Raw genomic sequence first — 19660 nt, forward strand, 5'->3', positions numbered from 1 at the left:
ATTCAGTGTATCACAATTTTAAAATACTTCTACTGTGTCTGTCCACCCTTGTGATCAATGCCCCTGTAATTATTTTAAATAGCCAGAGAAGGCAGACTTCATCCAAGAAATCTAGAGCAAGGAAGAAAATAGAAACAAGCTTCCCAAATCTCTTACCATGAAAACTCTGTATTTTCAAAATGGAATTCCAGAAAGTATGCTATTTCTTGTCCCATGCTTTCTTGAAAGCTTTACTATTCTTAATACAACGTACCAGGTACATTTTCCTGCCAAACTTCAGTCCACAGAGTAGAATTCTCTTTCTCTCCTTTATCTTCTTCAGGAACTTCATGCATCCCAAGAAAAGCCAATGGCAGCACTTGCTTGGCATGGTTCTTCAGTACATCTGGGCTGTAGCGTCCCATAGCATGCACAGTTAAAGCACAGCCTGCTCTGTAAACGGGCTCTGAAAGAGCAAAACAAGCACCTTATGACTGGGAAGCAGGATTATCCTTTTAACTGCTTGGTTTGCCTCTTGGAAAGCAGAGTAATGCACAGTATCATGTAACATTGTATAGGAATTATTCAGCCAGTGAAACCAAGCATCAGGACATAGAAATGTTTCTTTACTAGCTTTTGATGTCACCAGGAAGTTTTTCTGCACTGTATTCTGTAAGTGAATACCTCAAAAGCAACACACCTTCCTTCTCCATGTACCAGCTGCTGAGTTTGTGCAGCAGCTTCTCAGTGCTACTGTCTCGGGAAGTCTGTAAGAAGGAAGAGACTCAAATTATTCAAACACTTCAAAGAAGACCACCTATAAAGAAGGAAAATAAAACTTAAAGCCCAACTTACCCTGACTAGATGCCCCATAGCAAAGGCAAAAGACTTCTGTACCACACTGTTGCGATCAGTCAGGCCACTAAGTAAAGCACTCATAAGTTTGCCTGTTGGAAGAGACTTTACTTTATCAGAAACATTATGTTTGGTCACTCTGGCAAGAATTACAAAAACCTGCATTTCATTAGATTGCCTGAATTTAGGCATTTTTCCTCACTGCATGTATGTGGGGTTATTAACTCTCTAAGTCCTTATGTTTAAACTAGTGCTAGTGTTTTGCACACCTTGACTGATAATGTTTCTATATGCAAGCACTCCACGCTTTCAGCTTCATTTCTGTTTTGCAACAGAAAGGTGAGGTTCTTTCTACTATCACAAGAGACCCAATGAAGCAAAGCTGCTGTTCATGGTCCACCCATAGCTCAAGTTGAAAGAACAATGCATAGTGGCAGTGCTGCACTAACATAGGCATTGCCACATGCTCTAAGAAAAACCAGAAATATTTTTGCCTATTCCTACTCAGTGCTAGTGAATTCCCTCAACTCCTTCCTCTACCTCTTCCAGTTTGGTGAGGTACTGAACCTACTCCAAGCATGCCAATTTCAAACAAAAAAGGTAACTTTAAACAGCTCTCTGATAAAAATAAACTTATAACCATCATTCTTGTGCTAAACTCAAGGGAAGAAATACCAGAGCAACAAAAAGTCCCTTTAAATCCTGACACTAAGAGGCAAACCTTACCTGAATAAGGTGTTAAGTCTTGAGGGCACTGTGTTGTTAATGACACAATTACACTGGCACAGCCCCCCTGGAAGATTGCAAGGGAAAACAAAGGTAAGATAAAACAGTATTTGCCACTGGTTATTACTGTTAATACTTGCTGTGGTGCTACCTGCACTTCTAAGACAAGATCTACATCCAGTGACCTCTGTTCTCATAATCCAAATCAGTAAAAGTAGAAGCAGTAAAAGTTTGCAAAACATGAATGACAAGAATTTAAAAAGGAAGTGAAAAAGGACCCACAGTCAAGATGGATGATCCTAGAAGATTTGCAGCAATTGAAGACAACCTTCTGCACTCATGTGTCACAGAGCACAGCAGCCATGTAGCCTAGAGGACGCTAGGGCAGCTCACATTCAGTAGAGTGATGTAGTGGAGTGGGGTTCAGATGTCAAATGACTCCAGTATCTATCAACCCAAGCTGTTGCTTTAAAAGACATGGTCAAAGGAACTATATTTACATTGACACTGCTCTATACTCTCTTCTTCATTTCCAAAAGAACTATTAAAACCACAGACATACCTTTGTGCCAAGGCCAACTCCACTTTTTATCAGTTCACACAGCCGAGGGACCAACTCACCGAGGACAGACACATCCAAATACTGCAAGCTCTAGAGAAAGGCAAGAGACAGGGAGAGAGAGAAAAAAAAGTAAAAAAAAGAAAAAGGTAATGACGGTAACTTAAGCTGGTGTATTTCTAGCAGAGGCTGCCTCAGCACTGCTGGCTGGTCCTGATCTGAATCACAAGAGCTTGCTGCATGATGAGAAAAAGCCCACATGAAGTGGATTCCACCATATACAGATTCTCCTGTCTCACTTCTCTGTTGAGCTGATCTTGCTAAAACTATCATTTGCTGCAGCTGATGTTCTCTGGCACTCCAACTCTTCAGGAAGCCTGAAACTAACACACGTGAGAACGAGATGCAAAGGCATCTGTATCTTAGGACAAAACCCAACTTTTTCCCAGCTCCCTGTAACCAGGAGCAATATATCCAAACTAGGGTCAAATATATTCAAAACTGGGCCTCATGTTACCAGCACTGAATGTAACACACTGTTTCCAATGGAGAGATCCATTTTCTAGCAAATTCAAGGATCAAGGACGTACTAAATGAAGGTAACTTCATGAGCTTCCAAAGTCAGATCAACTGTTACTTCCCGCTCCATCACTGGTATGGTGAAGGAAATTATCTATATAATCTCCCAGTCAGCCCCAGAATATAGAGGAGGTTGCTCATAAGCCAGGACATCTTCACAATACTCCAAGGAAGCCATTACTACCTCTACCCTACCATACAAAAGCCCACTCAAAGATCAGGGCACACAGCTGCTGCCCCAGGGCTGGCAGAGTAGGGCATGGCCTGGAGGAGGGACAGCAGCAGCTGCTGCAGGGTTGTACACTTACATGGGGCCTTTCATTCTTGACTGCTTTACACTCTATTTATAGAGACCACTTCACCTGACACCAAAACTCAACTCCACATGTTATGTACAGGAGGGCTTGCTGTTGCTGTTTTTCCAGAAGTCAAGGAAACAATAAATTGTTCTGGTGGCTACAACTCCCCTAAAACTTGCTCAACCCTCAAATTCTCTACCTGCCCACATGCCCCAGGCATGCAATGACTGAGTAGAAAAGAGGTGCCTTATTTTGGGAAGGTTCCTACAGAGAACAAGTAGTTCTGTCAGAACAGATCCTACAGCATAGCATCTAGCCATCAGCAACTCCTCCTCCAGCAGCAGGAAACTGTGGTGCCAAACACCACTTGCTGACAGGGCCTCCAGTGATTTCAGCATTTTCTCTAACCACCTCCACCATGAAAGTATGGGCAAGGCCCACATAGGTATATCTAAGGCACCACAAGGCAATGGTTGAACAGCATTTATGCCTTACCAACAGTGACTATCATCAACTGAAGGCCCAGGTGAGAAGTTGGTTTTGGAGTTGTGGGCCAGAGATGAAAAGACATGCTAGCTAACACAACCCAGAATCAGCTCAGGCCCTATCCAAAGAGAAGCACTTGAAGGATGCCCTTTTCATCAAAGCAGGCAGGTCTTTAGATAAAGAAGCAATCCATCTAACTCCAAGTGGAGCTAAATTATTCACAACTGATCTGAGGGGAAAGCATTGGTGCCATGATGAGAAGTCTGTACATGAAAGAGGAAGTGGACACACAGCCACATGGAGATATGATAAGAGATATTCTGTAAAGCTTCAATTTAATTCCTCTTCTTCTAAAACATACCTCACACTGGAACCCTTCTGAAATCAATACTTACCATGTTAATGGTTTCCATCATGGGAGATGACTTGACAGCACTAAGTCTGGCACTATCCATTGCAGTCTAAAAACAAACGGGAAAAAACCCCAAACAAATCCAAGTGTAAACACAACATGAAAACAGTAGAAAGGACAACAACATCAGCTGTAACTCACTATCTTACACTAAAACCTATTTCAGCTGAATCGAGAAAGCAATTATGCCTACAGACTACGATTGTTTCCCTTTCAGAGACAGACAGATGTTCTAGAGGGAGGGAGAGAGAGAGGAAGAGAAAACAAAGGTGGGAGAAGAGATAAAATCTCACACTGAACTGTTCACATTGTTCACTCCTTTTTCATTTGCAAAGGCATAATCTAATTGAATCATAATGAAATTAGCTAAATTTGTTTCTAATCAATGGGTTTCAATCACTTTCTCAAGAAGACTGTGATTGCTTAATATGGTTCTTTGACAACAATTAAAGAACAGAGTGCTGACAACATCCACCTCCAGCCCACAGTGCTACAGCACATCTTCCAATTGAAGTTATATGAAGTCCTGAAGGTAATCTCTTGGAAAAAAGAGCGGTGACATTTAAAAAACGGATTACCAAAATTGCTCTTTACTTTTGCAAACATACAGCAGTCTAAGGAATAAAAATAATCCCAATCCTTCAAAAAAAACTCCGCATTTGTCCAGCCATATTCCATGACCAAACTTTTTAGTAACTTATTAGCTATTTCTCTTTGCTTTTTGAACATCTCTCTACCAAATCTGCTATTTTTCTGTTCAATTAATGAAGATTAAATCTTTGTCATCTTTACTCTGTTGACACTTCCCCTGTTATAGCTGCACTTACTTTCTCTTGATCTGTTGCAGAAAAACTCAAATAATTGAGGACTTGAGGCTCCAGCACACTCAAGGATTCCAACAGAGCTGGGATAAGTTTTGGTGCATGAGGTTTCAGCATAGACCCAGCACTTTTACTGATCTTCACAAGAGTGTTAATGCTGGGAAAGGATTAAAGGGTAGGTCAACACAGATACACACAAAATGATCTGAAAAGCCTCTCTCGTCTACTGTAATCCAGATATACTACTATAAATCTTCCTTCAAACAAAAATTTTTGTAATTTTTGCTTAAAAAATTTATTCCCTAGCCCTGAGCTTCCAAGGGATGTTATGTATATTTTGGCCACAATTGTTTACTTTGACCCTGGAATCACAAAGGGAATGGGCAAAGAGGCACTACTGCAGAGAGATAAGGAAGAAATAACACACCCCTATGTTTTAAACAAGCACTGGGCAAAGTCACCCTGAGACATTCATTGTCTCTGCCCAAGAAAAGACAAGTTACAATAATCTATTCAAACCTTACTAGTCAGTTTCAGACTGATCACATCTCTCATGCTGCATTTTGACAAAGGGGTTTTATATATTCAAAATAATTTTAAAAGTTCAGGAAATATCCTTTTGTTAGAAGCCTTCTGGCTTTCCTAATAATTATTTTTGTAAAGACCAGCTATCTACTCTTCAACTCTGAATTTTCCAGTTTTTCTGAGCCTCAGTCAAAGGAAAGAATAAACAAGTTTATAAATTGACAAGCATATAAAGTCACTACCCATCAAAGAACATTGAGCTGTTACAAGACATAAAATGTATTTGAACAGTGATCAAATGCAGCCACATGTGGGATATGAACTGTCAATATTCATAAGAACTTGTGAAATCAGACATGGCTGTTTGAAGAACCATGGGACTTTTTGTTTGCAACCGGAACAAATATGCCAGTCTCAAAGGACAGCCTAAGCATGGCACACTGCTTCTGGATCAGCCTGCCATTTGTACAGCAGTTCCTGCTGGGAACTGAATCCGGACATTTGCAGAGAGGCCACATACTCCCAAAAGACAGGCAGAGTTCTAGGGCTGCTGTTTAAACTCTGTGAAAAAAGAACTCAGCAGGAAAGCTCTTTTGGGGAGCAACGTGTCACTTCAAACACAAAGAACATTCTGCACTTCAGGTGAATAAACTTGGTGTCTTTGGTCAAGACCCGACTCCCAGGAACTTTCATAGGGCAAAACTAACCTGAGAGATCGAACTTCAGCAACTGTGCTTACAATTCCTTTGTCTAGGAGGCAAGGGAGCAACACAGCTATTGTCTTCTGACCTGCTGCTCCTTTAGAGGGGTCACACATTTTCACACAGACCTGGGGACAGGTGAGAATTAGTGCTGTAAACACGTACAAACCTCCCCCACAGATTATATTAAAGCACCATCTCCTTCAGACAGAAAAAGCCAACAGCAGCTAAACAAACTGGTCATGGCCAAGCCCAGGCTCTGTTACACCTTCATCTTCTCTCCACAAGGTAGTTAAGCCAACTAAGTTAAGTCAACTACAATCTACTTCCAGAAAAGGCAAATTCAGACCCCAGCAGGCCTTGACCTGAATCTGGAAGAACAGATTAATCAAACAGCCTCTCAGTTGAAGGACAGCCTATCTCAGCTACAGGGACTCAACCATTCCACACAGCTGAGCAACAAGTCACAGAGGAGAACGGATTCTGCAATCACAACCTTTCACAACAACATTCTGGAACGAGATCCTCACTCGCAGCATTAAAACGTCATGCACTATGAAGACTGTGATTTCAAACACAGCACTTTAGATACCCTGCCACCCATGACTTTTTCAGAGGATCACCAAACAAAATACCAAGAGTGTACTACACCCAAAAAACTTTGTCAGTAATAGCATCACAGAGAAGTCAGTTACTCTTTTTCATACCAGTGACGTACCACCAGGCTTGGTCAACTAGATCAGTCAGTCTTGGTAAACTGTTGAAGTTACAGTAAGTTTACTTAAATCCCACCCCCAAGTAATGAAAAAACAACATCGGAGGAAAAATCCAGTTTATCATATCCTTCCTTTGCTTGTATAGACCTTAACATTGCATTACCCTCAAGCAGCAGGACTTCACTAGCATCAATAAAAGTACAGGGGAGTGGTGATGCTTATTATGATTGCTCTCTAGGGCAGTCTTTCACAACTGGATCTTATATTAGAAATCCTCTGAATAAATATAGTCTATGGTCACCCCTGACATCAAAACCATACGTGCCTTGTCTACATGTACATATGACAAAATGGTAGAGTTTTACCTTGCTTAAAGTTTTTAGGGCTAATTCTGCCGCCTTTCGCACAGTCTCCTAAAAAAAGAAGTCACCAATTACTTCTGTTATTTTTATTCTTCTAAAATTAGAAGAATAATTAGAATTCTCATTATTAAAATATTTAATATTAATCAATAAGCATTAACACTAGAACAGACAAGGCTATCTTCTTGGCCAGTACTTAATAGAAAGTAGCAATATCTTTAGAAGAAAGTATTAGAACATTGTTAAAAGATGGCTTTGCTCCATTTCAGTATCTGGTACAATCAATACATTGGCAGAGCTGAAACCCAGAAGGACCCAAAGATTCTGACGTCACATATCCAAGTTCAGCACACCATATATCACCATGTATCAGTTCAGCACACTAGAAGTCCAAAATAAAAGTTAAGCAACTAATCAGGAATTCTTTTATATCAAGGAAAAATCTCAAATCATCTACAATAAGCCCACTCAACCCTTCAAACATAAAGAGAATTTTCAATGTGGCAAGGAAATTTTACTTTCAAGGAGCATGAATTTCTAGTCTGCTTAATACTCAAACCCCCACAAGCTTCAAGCTCACTTGTCAGAGAAATTTGTCTTTAAACACCTCAGAGCTTGATCACTGTACTGTTTGTTGAAGATTCCTATTCAGTTCTCAGTTCCATTACCTTAATGTCATCTTGCACTCTGAAAAGGACTTCCCAAATCTCTGGAAGCTTGTCTATGACATCATCCAAAGGTCTTCCTCTTAGTAAGTCATTTAGTGCCAGACAACTGCAAACAGGGAATTTTATTTCTTTCACACAGTGTTCTTACTTGATATAGGTGTATATATTCAGATATCCTTATAAATATGAATAAATAGTTTAGAAAAATGAGAACTGTTTCACACTCCTTACTTTCCCCATACACTAAATCTACTCTGTCACAAGAATGTCTCCTTTGGCAGAGAAAAAAAAATGCTCAGTCATTCAGGAAAAACTTGAAACATATGACAGGAAGTAAAAAAGGCTGCCATGATGAAAACTGCTACCGCAAACAATCCAGTGACAAAATTGTTTTAGTCTTCTCTTCTTTAAGCATACAATAAGAAGAAATCAAACTGATATGAAGTATGGAACTGAAATTAAAATGGAGGTTTTCAACACAGCATAGCTACAAACCATTAAAAACAAAAAGTAGTATGGCATCCTGCTGCCAAGTACATAACTGTCAGATTGACAAGGTTTCTAAGAGAAACATTATTCCAGATGTAAGGATAGGCAAGAACTAGTAACCAGAAAACTCAATTCTTCAGAAGATGTTGTTTAGTGTAAAGCAACATGCAATAAAAAATGTCAGGCAAATAGCTTCAAGATTGTATCATACTTCCTAGGGCAGGCTTGGAAGTATGAGTACAAGGCTGGGCTGTATCCTGATGAAAGGATATGTCCTCTTTTCCTCCTCAGCCTCTTCAGGTTAACAAGTTTACAAAGAACAAGAGAAAAGAACTGAGTTCAAAGACAAATCTAATACTTTTCCTAGCAATACCTGGATTCTCTGATCCTCCAAAGACTGCTGGTTAAGTTACTGATCAAATCCTCAAGAATTTCCTTCATGTACTTATCAACCTATAATTAATAAAAGGAAAAATCATGAGACAAGTACAGCTATGCATCCTTCTCCAGTACTCTGTAAAAAAAGAGCCCTCTTGCACAAGACAACCTGCTTTCAGACACATCAGATGAACTAATGCTTGCCAGTGCTGTGCAAACTTTCTCCGACTGCGCTTTAGACACACCTTTCTCTGCACTGCTTGAGTGCTTAACATTGTGAAAGATTCAACAAGAAAAGTCCCCTTATGGCCTTTATCAGCTGAACTGTTAAAATGCAACACCACACATATATTTCCTCAAGAAGCAGTTGTGCTTTAATGAGGGATTAGAGTGAACGACTTTACATTAAGATCAGCTTTCCTAGAGGAAAAAAATGCAAACCCAATTTCAAGCCTTGCAGAATCAGAGCAAAGGTATCTTATGAAAGTCACTTATTCCTGAAATACACCTGGGCAACAGGTGGAATAGCCTCCAACCATGAGCTTCCTCCCACTTAAAAACTGAGGAACTATATTTAGACGCTCTTCCTTTAGGAAGGCAGGTTAGGCCATAAGTATTCCTGAAAAACTTATCATAAGCAGTATCAAAGCAATATCAAAGTGGAAAAACCCCATTTTAAGTAAATCATAAGTTTTAATGCTGGCTGCACAAACAAGGTCAGCAAAATCTGTTCACGTACGAGAGAGAGTGCAAAACCTTTGTGCAAGCTCCAAGCTCATCCATGGATTTAAACACCTCCTTTCCAGCGCAGTACCCCTCCTTTCACAAAATGCATCTGTCTGTCCCATGAGGATCTCCAAGACACTGCTGGCTGGCAGCAAAGCCCCTTGCCAGACTGTACTGGTCACTCACCATGGACTTGTCAGTGACCAAGGCATTCCAAATGCTGGTCATTGCCTGCCGAATGCCCAGGTTGGGGTCAAACTGGTAACGGTAGAGCCGGGGAAGAAGCTGGGGCAAAAATGGAGCCAGTTGCTCTCCAGCCTTGGCAGCTATCACATTGAAACCAAAAGCTGCTCCCTGAAATAACAACAAAATAGTATCTGTTGAAACATTGTTCACTCACCCAGTTATTGCTCATGGGCACAACACAGTCAGAGGCAAAACCGACTGACATAGTTCAGATTTAGACCAGATCAAAAGGTCTAGAATGGTACGAGCCCATCCTCACTGTTACAGTAACACAGTAATCCCACACTCAGCAGACAACATACTACTTCAAAACTTTCCTCCAACCTTAAATTCAAGATACTGATTGATCTCATTTGCAGAAATAGTAGTAGTGAATTAAAACTATACAGATTTAAATATGTTCTTCAAAATGAGATTCTTTGTTGGCTAAACTGGTGAGAGTGGGCAACTGCTTCCTTACAGCTCAGCTGATTTAAAAAAGTTAGAGTAACTCAGGAACTGAAAAACTAAAACCAAAATAACTTCACCTTATTTCTAAAACCTGAATTTTCTGGGGATTATGATTTTGCATCTGTCCATATTTACTTTAAACTTCAGTATTTTTCTATGACCTTTTCTTTCTCCAACACTGTCCATTCCACTGTCACTTCTAATACAGTGGAACTGATGCTTGCCTGTGAGGTCCCATGAGATTTGGCAGGATAGCCCAAGAAGAAATTACTCAATGAAGGCAGTGCAGTGACTGTCTCTAATGACCGCCTGCTTTCTGACTTGCAGTGTGAAAAGCTGCCACTCAAAACCTCACACTAGGGACTTCAAAGGACAGGATGTGTTATTTGGGTTAATCTAGAAAACAGCACTAAAGACACGTTTTCAGTTAGGACCACTGCCATGAAAAGCACGAAGCTGCAGAAAGTGTAAGGAAATGCAAGGCCTCCAAGGCCCTGAACACCATGCTCTGTTTAGCTCTTGAGGGGGGTTTAGAGCACAGATTTCCAGATGTCCCCTTCAAAATTAAAAGATTTTGCAAATTTTTCATATGCCAAACCTCAACCCACACCGTCTGAGTGATTTTTTGGACTCATCTGGGCTGGAGAAATTCCACAAGGGTCAGGAACCTAACTATGCTCCCGTGCTTTTGAAGTCACGGTGCTGAGGGAGGTCTTGAGACGTGATGAATTGTCAAACTCTGGATGAGAGTTAAAGCTAGGACTTGTTTTTTGCACTAAGTGGTGTTGTCAGGGACTCAACACAAGTTCTTCCATGCTTCTGTGAAGCCAGTGAAGAGTCCCCACATAAAAGCTCTGAAGAGTACACCTAAATCTTCAAGCTCATGATGCTCCTTTTTTCACCTGAAAGTGGATCCAACAGTATTTTGGCTTTGCTAAAGCTCCCAGCTGTATTAAAATATCAAAACTTGAGTTAAAAAGGGATATTTTTGACAACAGTGCTTTTTAGCAACTTACTGATTACTTTTTACTCTGCCTCCTTAAATAACAAAGATCACTTTCCCTGGCATCCAAAATTTCATCCAGTTTTCAAAACATTATCACTGTTCAAAACATTAAGGATTGTCCTTCTAAGCACACTCAAAAAAAATAAAAGGATGTCAGATAATTCAGAGGGGAATGTAGGATTTTATGAATACTCTGATACCAAAGTTTTAAGAATTTCAAGCAATCCCAAATTTTTTCTCAGCCTGCTAAATTTGCCTTGGACTATACCAAAGCATCAACACATGCAGTTATTCATAAAACATATAACCAGGAATAGAGAAATGGATTGTTGTTTCCAGAGTTCAGAGTGGGAATGGAAGTTGTATGAAATCAGGGCATTACCTTCCGAGAATTCCACATGGCATGATGGTTGGCCAGATTCATGAATTTGTACACCAGGTCTGGCTGATTGAGGTCACTTGCCAGTGAACAAAGCTCCTTATAGGTAGAAAGGCCTTGACTTTGAAAAGCAGAAGGGAAATCAGTGTTAGTATTTGTATTTAGACAAATGCTACAACACTAAAGCTATATTCAATTCACATTGTAAAGCAGGAGAGAAATGTGAGTAACACGGCTGTATTACACAGAAATAGTTACAGTAACTTAGAGAACAAGAAGGAACAAAATGTCAGGAAGCAGATTTTTTAGCGAATTCTGTTTCAGCACTGACTGTGTCTCTGTCAGAGGCTATCAGTAAACTTACCCATCTGGGGTTTTACTCAGACCTCCCTGAAATACCACGGTTTCTCCAGTCATCTCATGTTTGGCTCTGATAGAAAAGAAGTCCAGTATCAGCATTACCAAACTTTACAGCTGAATACACTGCACACTACAGAACAGGGAATTTTGCTTTATTAACTCAGCAGCTTCACATTTTTTCAGTTCCAATCCCACAAACAGCACACAGGTGGGCAAAGCTACACACACTGCAAGGAATGTCATTAACCTATATCACGTGTAATATTAAGGAGACATTACAGCAAGTTGAGAGTTTTGCTGTGCAAAGGTAGAAAGTCAAAACACTGAATGGTGACTTTTTCGTTCTGTCCAGACATGAGCTGTATAATGGACAGCAAATCTCTACTCACAAATGAAATAATATCATTTCCATCCATCTTATTTCTTCCTGCCTACCACCAATGAATCCCTACACTCAAAGCCTAGGTTTCTATGATTCAGCGGCCAAACCTACATCAGGTTAGACAGGAGAACTCTATTAAAGAGCATTTCCAATACTGACCAACATGATCTCTAGCCATAAGTCTTGTAAGACCAGCATTTTTCATACTAAAGCTGACAAGAGACCATTAACAGCACTTCTTCGCAAAAGGTGCGTTTCAGCACAAGCAAGTCACCACTTCCACAACATCAAAATGTGCAGTTGCTCCAAGTGGTCATAGCTCTCTGCAATTACACAATGCAGCAAGTAGCAAATCTAAGTAAATCCCAGCCCATTTGAACCAGGGCTGACATATTATTTTGAAGCTTTGCTGAGTGGAACAAAACCAAAACAACTTCAGTCACAAAATACTCTAAGCCGATTTAAGAAATGTTCAGTTTAACTCTCTGTGAATGGATATTGGCTTACCCTTAACTCCAAAACATTTCTTTCCACACAAAAAAGAGGCACATTTTTGTTCCCACTAGACACATAAGAATACTCTCTCACTGTGTTCTGAATTCATGTACCTTTTCCCAGTCATAAGGGTATCAACGAGCGTAGTGACTAGCTCTTGCTGATCCTGTTCACTTCCTAGTTCATATATCAGCCCAAGGCCTTTTGAAGCAACATCTTGACTAAGCTCTGCAAGAGATTTTACCAAGCAAAATTCAAGATAAACAGTACACAAATTCCAAAAGTAAGGTTCAATCAAAATCACGACATAGCAAACACAGTTGTGTTGCACACAAACTTTGCATTCTGAAGCTGCAAATTGTTCTGAAGACATAAACCCCTTCAAATTAGGTGACACCTTCACATAACTATTGTTACTGCGAGTTTTGAAACAGCAGGAAGAGTTCCAAGAGGCACAGGTATTCTGACATGCTAGCGGCGCCCGAAATCAACTGTGGTAATATAATACTCTCTTCAGCTTCAGTGAGCTTTGCATAGGCTGCTGGATGCCACTCTTTTCACTAGCTGCCATGGGTAGAGCTGTAAACCAGAATGTGCTAGATTGAAGAGGTGTCAGTATTTCTGTTCATGCAGAACTCTGTGATATACATCCTGCTGCCCAAAACAGAGCTGAAGTAACACCACTTCTACTACAGTCTGAAGGGGCAAATGCAGTGTGCTTTTTAGCCAAACACACAAAAAAGTTGTGCTTCTGATCTCTGCACATGATGCCTAGAACAGAAATCATTCCTATCAACATAAGAAATGGGAAGTTTCTACAGTCATCTTTTAATGCTGACAGAGTGTAGCTGACTATATGCCTGTTGATAGATTCCCTCCAGTCTGCTGAATGCCAAAGAAAAGACACAACTTTTAAGATACAACAGTACTTACCATCACTATCTGACAGAATAGAAACAAATGCACTTTGAATATCCTTGAGATGAGACTGTAAGATGAGAAAAGAGGACATTATTTTGAATCCTTCCTTTGGTCTCCAGGCAAGTTTCTAAAAGAGGCTACTGTATCAAAGGAGTTGCCCATTTGAGCTACACTTAGGACAGGAATTGTCCTTGCTTCATACAAGGCCACAATGCATCATAAATCTGGATTGCAGCCAGATGGGGCTTTCCCCATCCCCAAACTGGTGAGCTTTGCCACCCCCCAACAAGGTGCACAGTTTAGTTAAGTACAATATGGGGCAATGTTTTATATATAAAAATTTACATTTGCAAAGCAGCTTGCCTCAAAGCTCTTTATCAATACCTGTAGAGTACAAAATGGTCATTTGATCCCATGGCAGTCCATAGTAACTCTATGCAGATAGAGGTCATTTTGGTTGGGAATGTTTTATGTAGTCCTTGTATAGGACTTTTCACATTTTCTCATTATGGACAAGCACTTTAAAGTTCATAAAGTGTACCAAAGATACACAGCACACAAAGCACATTGTAACTGCTCTTGGGTACCAAAGATAAATACCATGAAACACTTAAGTTCTGCTCTCCTTCTGCTTCCCCTCCTAGACCTCGCAAATATTATTCAAATATAAATCCTAAACACTATACAGATACCAAACTCTTCTTCCCAAGGGAGGATGTAGTGGTACATCATCTTACAACAGCTATTTACATTGAGATTACTCTGACTTGGATGCAAGTCAGATGTTTACAAAGGTGACAAGCACCCTTGTTCATCTGCCAGATCGATTGTTCCTCCAGAAACAAAAGATAGGCCATGTCTCAAAAACCTCTCAGTAAGGACTGTTGCAGCACGTGGAGAAAAGAGACAACAGAAGTGAAGGGGAAGGAAGGGACAGAAACAAGATGAGAAGCAAAAATAGGGACAAGGAGCCAGTGTTAGGAAAAAGGCATATTTCTTACCTTAATTGCTTTGTGGGTGCTCAGCTTTTTCACCAATGACAGAAGCCAGATGCAAGCTGCCTGTCTAACATGTGGGTTGGGACTGATGATGTGCTTGTTCAAAATAAGGTCTAGGACCCAGGGCACCACGTCATTCACCTTCAAATCTATATGAAAAAAATAAAGGTGGAGGAGAGGAACTCTGAGAACTGTGCCCAGCCATTTAAATGGAAATAATGCAAAACCTAATGAACTCAAGAGTACTCATATGACACCTCAATCTCTGCTTATTTAGGAACTCACTGGAATCACTGGGAAAGTAATAATAGTAGAATAAATAACAGACATGCAGAATCCTCCTAACTCTTCATTAACATGTTTTAGAGCCTGTGGCCAAGAAGAGGTACCATTCACACTGCCTAAGACTCAGGGCAGAACTTATTTTTTTGTTAAGACTCACAATTTCTGGAGCAATAGCAAGGTTTAATTTTTACCACATGCTCAGCTTTCTGTACACTGCACATCTAAGACCAGTCTCACAAAATTAAAACGTTGTGTTTGCAGGTATTTTAACAGAATTTCTGCATTTACTGCATGTAAATTTCACTTAATTGCATCACTTGAAGTTATTGGAAAACACTTGCGATTTGATTTTAGAACACTATTTTCCTGTTCAGGGTTTAAAATGGTATTTTTAAAGATTTGTGTATTAAAACCCCAAAAGCAATTCAACATGGCAAACAAAAAAAGAAAAAATCAAACACAGAGCCAAAGTGGCAATGAAGTACATAAGCAGCTATTTAAACAGCCTATGAATGAAGTCTTCTGCCCTCTGAGCAGACCGACATGACGAGGTAAAACAACCTGTATATAACCACAAACACAAAACCTCTCTTGCGTATTCTGTTATAAACCAAACACCACAAAAATGAAGCTTTGGAGCTAAGTGTTAGCCCAGACATTTCCCAACCCAGCCCCTGCATTAGGAAGACCTACCTGAAGGAGGGATATATTCCTCCTCTGTGACAGTCCATGCATCCCGCGCAGCCACTGAGCTGGTTCCAACAGCAGCACTGGTAATAGCTTCACCAACAGTGAACTGCAGCTCTATCTGTTTGGCCTAAAAAACACATCAGAGCATCACTGACAGTACTAATGAAGCATACACCAAAACTTCTGGCACTTAATCCACAAGACCACAGCCTCTCAACCTCAGTCCCAACGTTCAGCACCAATTTACAGTAAGATCTGGTGAGCTTCTGAGACTATGTGGCACCTCAGACCCACTGAAGTTGATGGAAAATGAGGCAATGCCAAACTGTCTGACATGAATGATAAAAGCTAAATTTCCACATTTTTAAAAGCTTATCTTTGACAAAGTATTTACTAGTCTCTGCAGAAGCTCAACTTGGTGAAAAGAAAGAATTCAATAAAATGAAAATAAAACAAAATTAAAATTATGCTGATAGTGATTAGTGAAAATTACTATGGCTTAACTATAATAGGGAGCATTGAAAGAGTCTCCTGTAATTCCATCCAGAAGCTGATGTCTTAAAAGATGCAGAAACTTTTTCTTCACATTAAAATAATTCAGATGGTACTTGTTTTGCTTCACTGTCCTCCTTACACTATCCTCTGAGCCTTCAGGAACAAGATATGCCACTTTCTTGTCAGTACTTATGATGAATTTTATGTTATAAGAACTGGTTTCCATAATTGCTCAGTATCTCCTAGATAGTTTTCCTTATGCTCTAGAAGCACAAAACGCTCAGGTTCCTGGAGAATTAAGCCCTTAGCTTCCTGCAATCTAAGACAAATAAGTTTTTTTCAAGTACACTTTTTATAAAGGAAGTTGTAAAATCCCCATGCAGTTACAGGGGAAAACATGGTACCCAGAAACATCTTTCGTTGTTTGGGTACACAGTATTCTCAGTATTTTTAGTCACCTAAGTATAGTGATAGGACAAGTGGTTAAATGTTTCAAACCGAGAGTAGGCTTAGATGAACTATTAGGAAGAAATTATTTACTGTGAAGGTGGTGAGGCACTGGAAGAGGTCACTCATAGCTGCCCCAACCCTGGCAGAGCTCAATGTCAGGTTGGATTGGGCTCTGAGCAGCTTGGTCTAGTGTGAAGTGTCCTCGCCCTGTCAACAGTAGAAGGGTTGGAACTAGATCATCTTTAAGGTCCCTTCCAACTCAAACTATTCTATAATTCTATGGTTCTTGCATGTTTGATCAGATCAGAATTGGAGCACTCAGCAAAGCAGGCCTGTCTGATAGTCAACAGCCATGTCTACAATGCAGAATCCTATGTCAGTATCAGCAAGGAAGAAGGGTACTAAAAAAGCTTTTTTTATTTAATTTTGTTATCTAGCATATTGCAATATGTATAGAAGCTCTGAAGGACTGTAAAAGAATGCAGCGTACTTCAATAATGAATTTAGATGGACAAGATATATATATATATATATATTTCTATAAACTTCCAATTCAAATGAGTTGTATTAGCTAATGTAGCTCAGAGGTATTCATATTACCTACTTTCAGGGTACTTTTGAAGGCCAAAGTACAGGCCTAAGGCTTCAATAATATAAGCTCTGGATATTTTAAATATACAGTGTACAAAAAAATAAATCTATAAGCCTCTTAGAGGGGAATGAGTATTTGTTCAGACTGAGGCAGAGACCTGGACTAGCAAGTTTTTAAACTGTGGCATAAAGCCTTGTACCAGCCCCAAGCCTATCTCTGCTCTCTATTTCAAGGCAGTTTTAAAAAACCCAGAGGCACTTTTACAGAAAGTCAACTCCCTTTGTAAATCTGGCTCTAGAGTACATAAAAAGCACCCGAAGAGAAATATTCACTGTAGTATAAAGGCTAATACACTGACAAGTGTCTCACCTCCACAGAATCCATTAAACCCTGCAGCAGTAGCTTCTGGTGGGGAAAATCTTCGTCTCCCACTGGGAGGTAACCTAATGTTTGTATTGCTCGTTCCTTCATCTTAAATATAAACAAAAATAACACCATCATATAACCTTCCTGTAAGTCCATAAGATGCACTTTAAACCCACTACTTCTCACCCTTGCTGAAGTTTCACTCAAGGTATCAGATATACATGCAAGCAGCTTATTATATCAATCAGTGCACCTCTTTTCCAAAGTAGATCAGAACAAATGTCCTGTTACCTTTGAGGATTATATGCAGGCAAAAGAAGATATTCCCATTTTTCTTGAATTAAAATGAAGAGTATTCATATTTTTATCTCTTAAGCCTCTAGTTATGACTATAGAAAGCACAAGTGATCAGTGCTAAACAATATTAGAAAGACCTAGACCCTAACCAACAAAAGCCAACAAAAAGCCCCATTCCCTTAAAAAACAAGGCTGAGTTTAGCATGTAATACATATACCTAGTGAGCATTCAAGAAATGAACAGGAATCACACAAACACTACAAAAATCTTGCCTTATTTGTTTCCTTGCTGGAAGGGATTCGGGCCAGTAAGTTTTCAACAAGTTGCAGCTTTGTAAATCCTGTTCCTTCATTGGGGATTGGCAAGGGGCCATTCCTGCCAATCTCTCCAAGAGCCATACAAGCACCCACCACAAGGAAGGGAGAGGTACTGTCCAAAAAAGAACCTACAGGGAAAAGTAAACCAGGATGACTCCGATTATTATTTAGCAGTGGACAGGCACTTGTATTTTACCCATGCAAGAAGCAAAGCATTAATCTCCTCTACAGTTGGTAGGAAGCATTATGTTAGAAAAAAATGGGAGTGAAAGGAGACATTGAGAAGAATCTAGGCAATAATATAATTCCTGATTGTACTCTGTTGGTTTGCAAGTTACAAAGTCCACCTAGGTTTTGCTGAAATGTCCATACATCTAAACAGATTATATTCTTACAAGCTGTAAATTCTATCACAAAAATTGAACTCAACATTACTCTGTCTATAGGCTGAGCATCTCAGCAAAATACTCAGCCTGGGGTGGACTGAAAAAAAACAACTGTTACAATGCAGCAAAGTCTTAGGCAGGAATTTACCTATTGTCTCTGTTGTCGATTTTATAAGTTGTTCTTGATCTGGCATGACTGAAGTGTTTGGCTGTTCTATGTCATGTAGCTCCATTGTTCTGATTTTCCTTTTGGCCAAGTACCTTCCTACTGTAAATCCCAAAGCCAACAAGGATCCATGTTGGACCTCCGGGCTCTACAGACAACACCAACAGTGCAAAAAAATATCATTTTCAAAGTAAGTAACACTTTGCACAAAGCACTGATTTAAAAACACATATGGACAAGCCAGAAGGTGCCCTGAAGAATGCAGAGCTCTAACACATAATAAAACAACAGAGAGTTTGATATTGTTAGTGCTCTCTGATGGATGGAGAGCACTAATGAATCTTTAAGATTCATTAACAAAACTTGAAAGAGATCTAGAAGGACAGATTAGAAATTTATCACCAGCACTCACATTCCTAAAGACACCCTTTGGTAGCTAGACTTAAAAAAAGCCCCCAAAGTACATTGTCTCTGGTTAAAAACCAGACTATATTCAGACTAAGGGGACAAAATGTACTCTTTGGTAAAAAGCAGTCAAGGGTAATCGCTCTACATCTGCTCTACACGGCTGAGTTCAGACGTGGCCCATGCTGAAGGCCGTGCCTCTACAGCTTGGCAGCCACAAATCGTGAAATCTGATCAACACAAGTAAATGTCAAGAATACCAGTTTCTCCAAGGCTGATTTGGTGCTGGAACTATTTAATGACCATGTTTATTCCTGTAAGTGAATTCTAGCAAAAGGATTTTGTGGAGAAACAAGGCTGTGAGACTCAAATGCTGCCTAACTGGAAAAAAAAAACCAAAGGGAGGGGTGCAGGAGCTTAAGCTTGCATTAGCTTATACCTCTTGTTTTTTAACACCACAAATGTTGCACCGGTGCAATTGTGGTGCCACAATGGGATCCTCAACCTAGAGCCTGGCCACCAGGAACTGTTCCTTGATGTGGTCTCACTGCGGCAAGCCAGCAGAAGATGGATCCTCCTCCATCTCCACTTTAGTTATCCATTCCCACTGCAGTCCTTACTGAAACACTAGGATCATCACCACTCCTAGGTGTACAAATTCAAATGGTTTTGTACAGTAGCAGCAAGTCAGA

General features: G+C 40.0%; 1 protein-coding gene across 4 annotated transcripts in view; it reads right to left on the minus strand.

The window, feature by feature from the left end:
* ECPAS (Ecm29 proteasome adaptor and scaffold) overlaps positions 1–19660 on the minus strand; it is a 57859-nt gene that overhangs the window by 8675 nt on the left and 29524 nt on the right. For all 4 annotated transcript variants that reach the window (XM_063180510.1, XM_063180509.1, XM_063180511.1 and 1 more), the window contains 21 exons: positions 18546–18711; positions 17967–18139; positions 17400–17501; positions 15497–15620; positions 14522–14667; positions 13533–13587; positions 12713–12827; positions 11727–11792; positions 11366–11483; positions 9468–9635; positions 8551–8630; positions 7689–7794; positions 7024–7071; positions 5949–6070; positions 4723–4873; positions 3879–3944; positions 2123–2212; positions 1561–1627; positions 835–926; positions 680–746; positions 254–445 (listed from right to left, as the gene is read on the minus strand). In XM_063180510.1, coding sequence (XP_063036580.1) covers positions 254–445; positions 680–746; positions 835–926; positions 1561–1627; positions 2123–2212; positions 3879–3944; positions 4723–4873; positions 5949–6070; positions 7024–7071; positions 7689–7794; positions 8551–8630; positions 9468–9635; positions 11366–11483; positions 11727–11792; positions 12713–12827; positions 13533–13587; positions 14522–14667; positions 15497–15620; positions 17400–17501; positions 17967–18139; positions 18546–18711 — 2314 coding nt within the window. The remainder of the gene's footprint in view (positions 1–253; positions 446–679; positions 747–834; positions 927–1560; positions 1628–2122; positions 2213–3878; positions 3945–4722; positions 4874–5948; positions 6071–7023; positions 7072–7688; positions 7795–8550; positions 8631–9467; positions 9636–11365; positions 11484–11726; positions 11793–12712; positions 12828–13532; positions 13588–14521; positions 14668–15496; positions 15621–17399; positions 17502–17966; positions 18140–18545; positions 18712–19660) is intronic.

The sequence above is a fragment of the Melospiza melodia genome, chromosome Z, assembly GCF_035770615.1.
Source record: "Melospiza melodia melodia isolate bMelMel2 chromosome Z, bMelMel2.pri, whole genome shotgun sequence".
NCBI classification, from domain to species: Eukaryota; Metazoa; Chordata; class Aves; order Passeriformes; family Passerellidae; genus Melospiza; species Melospiza melodia.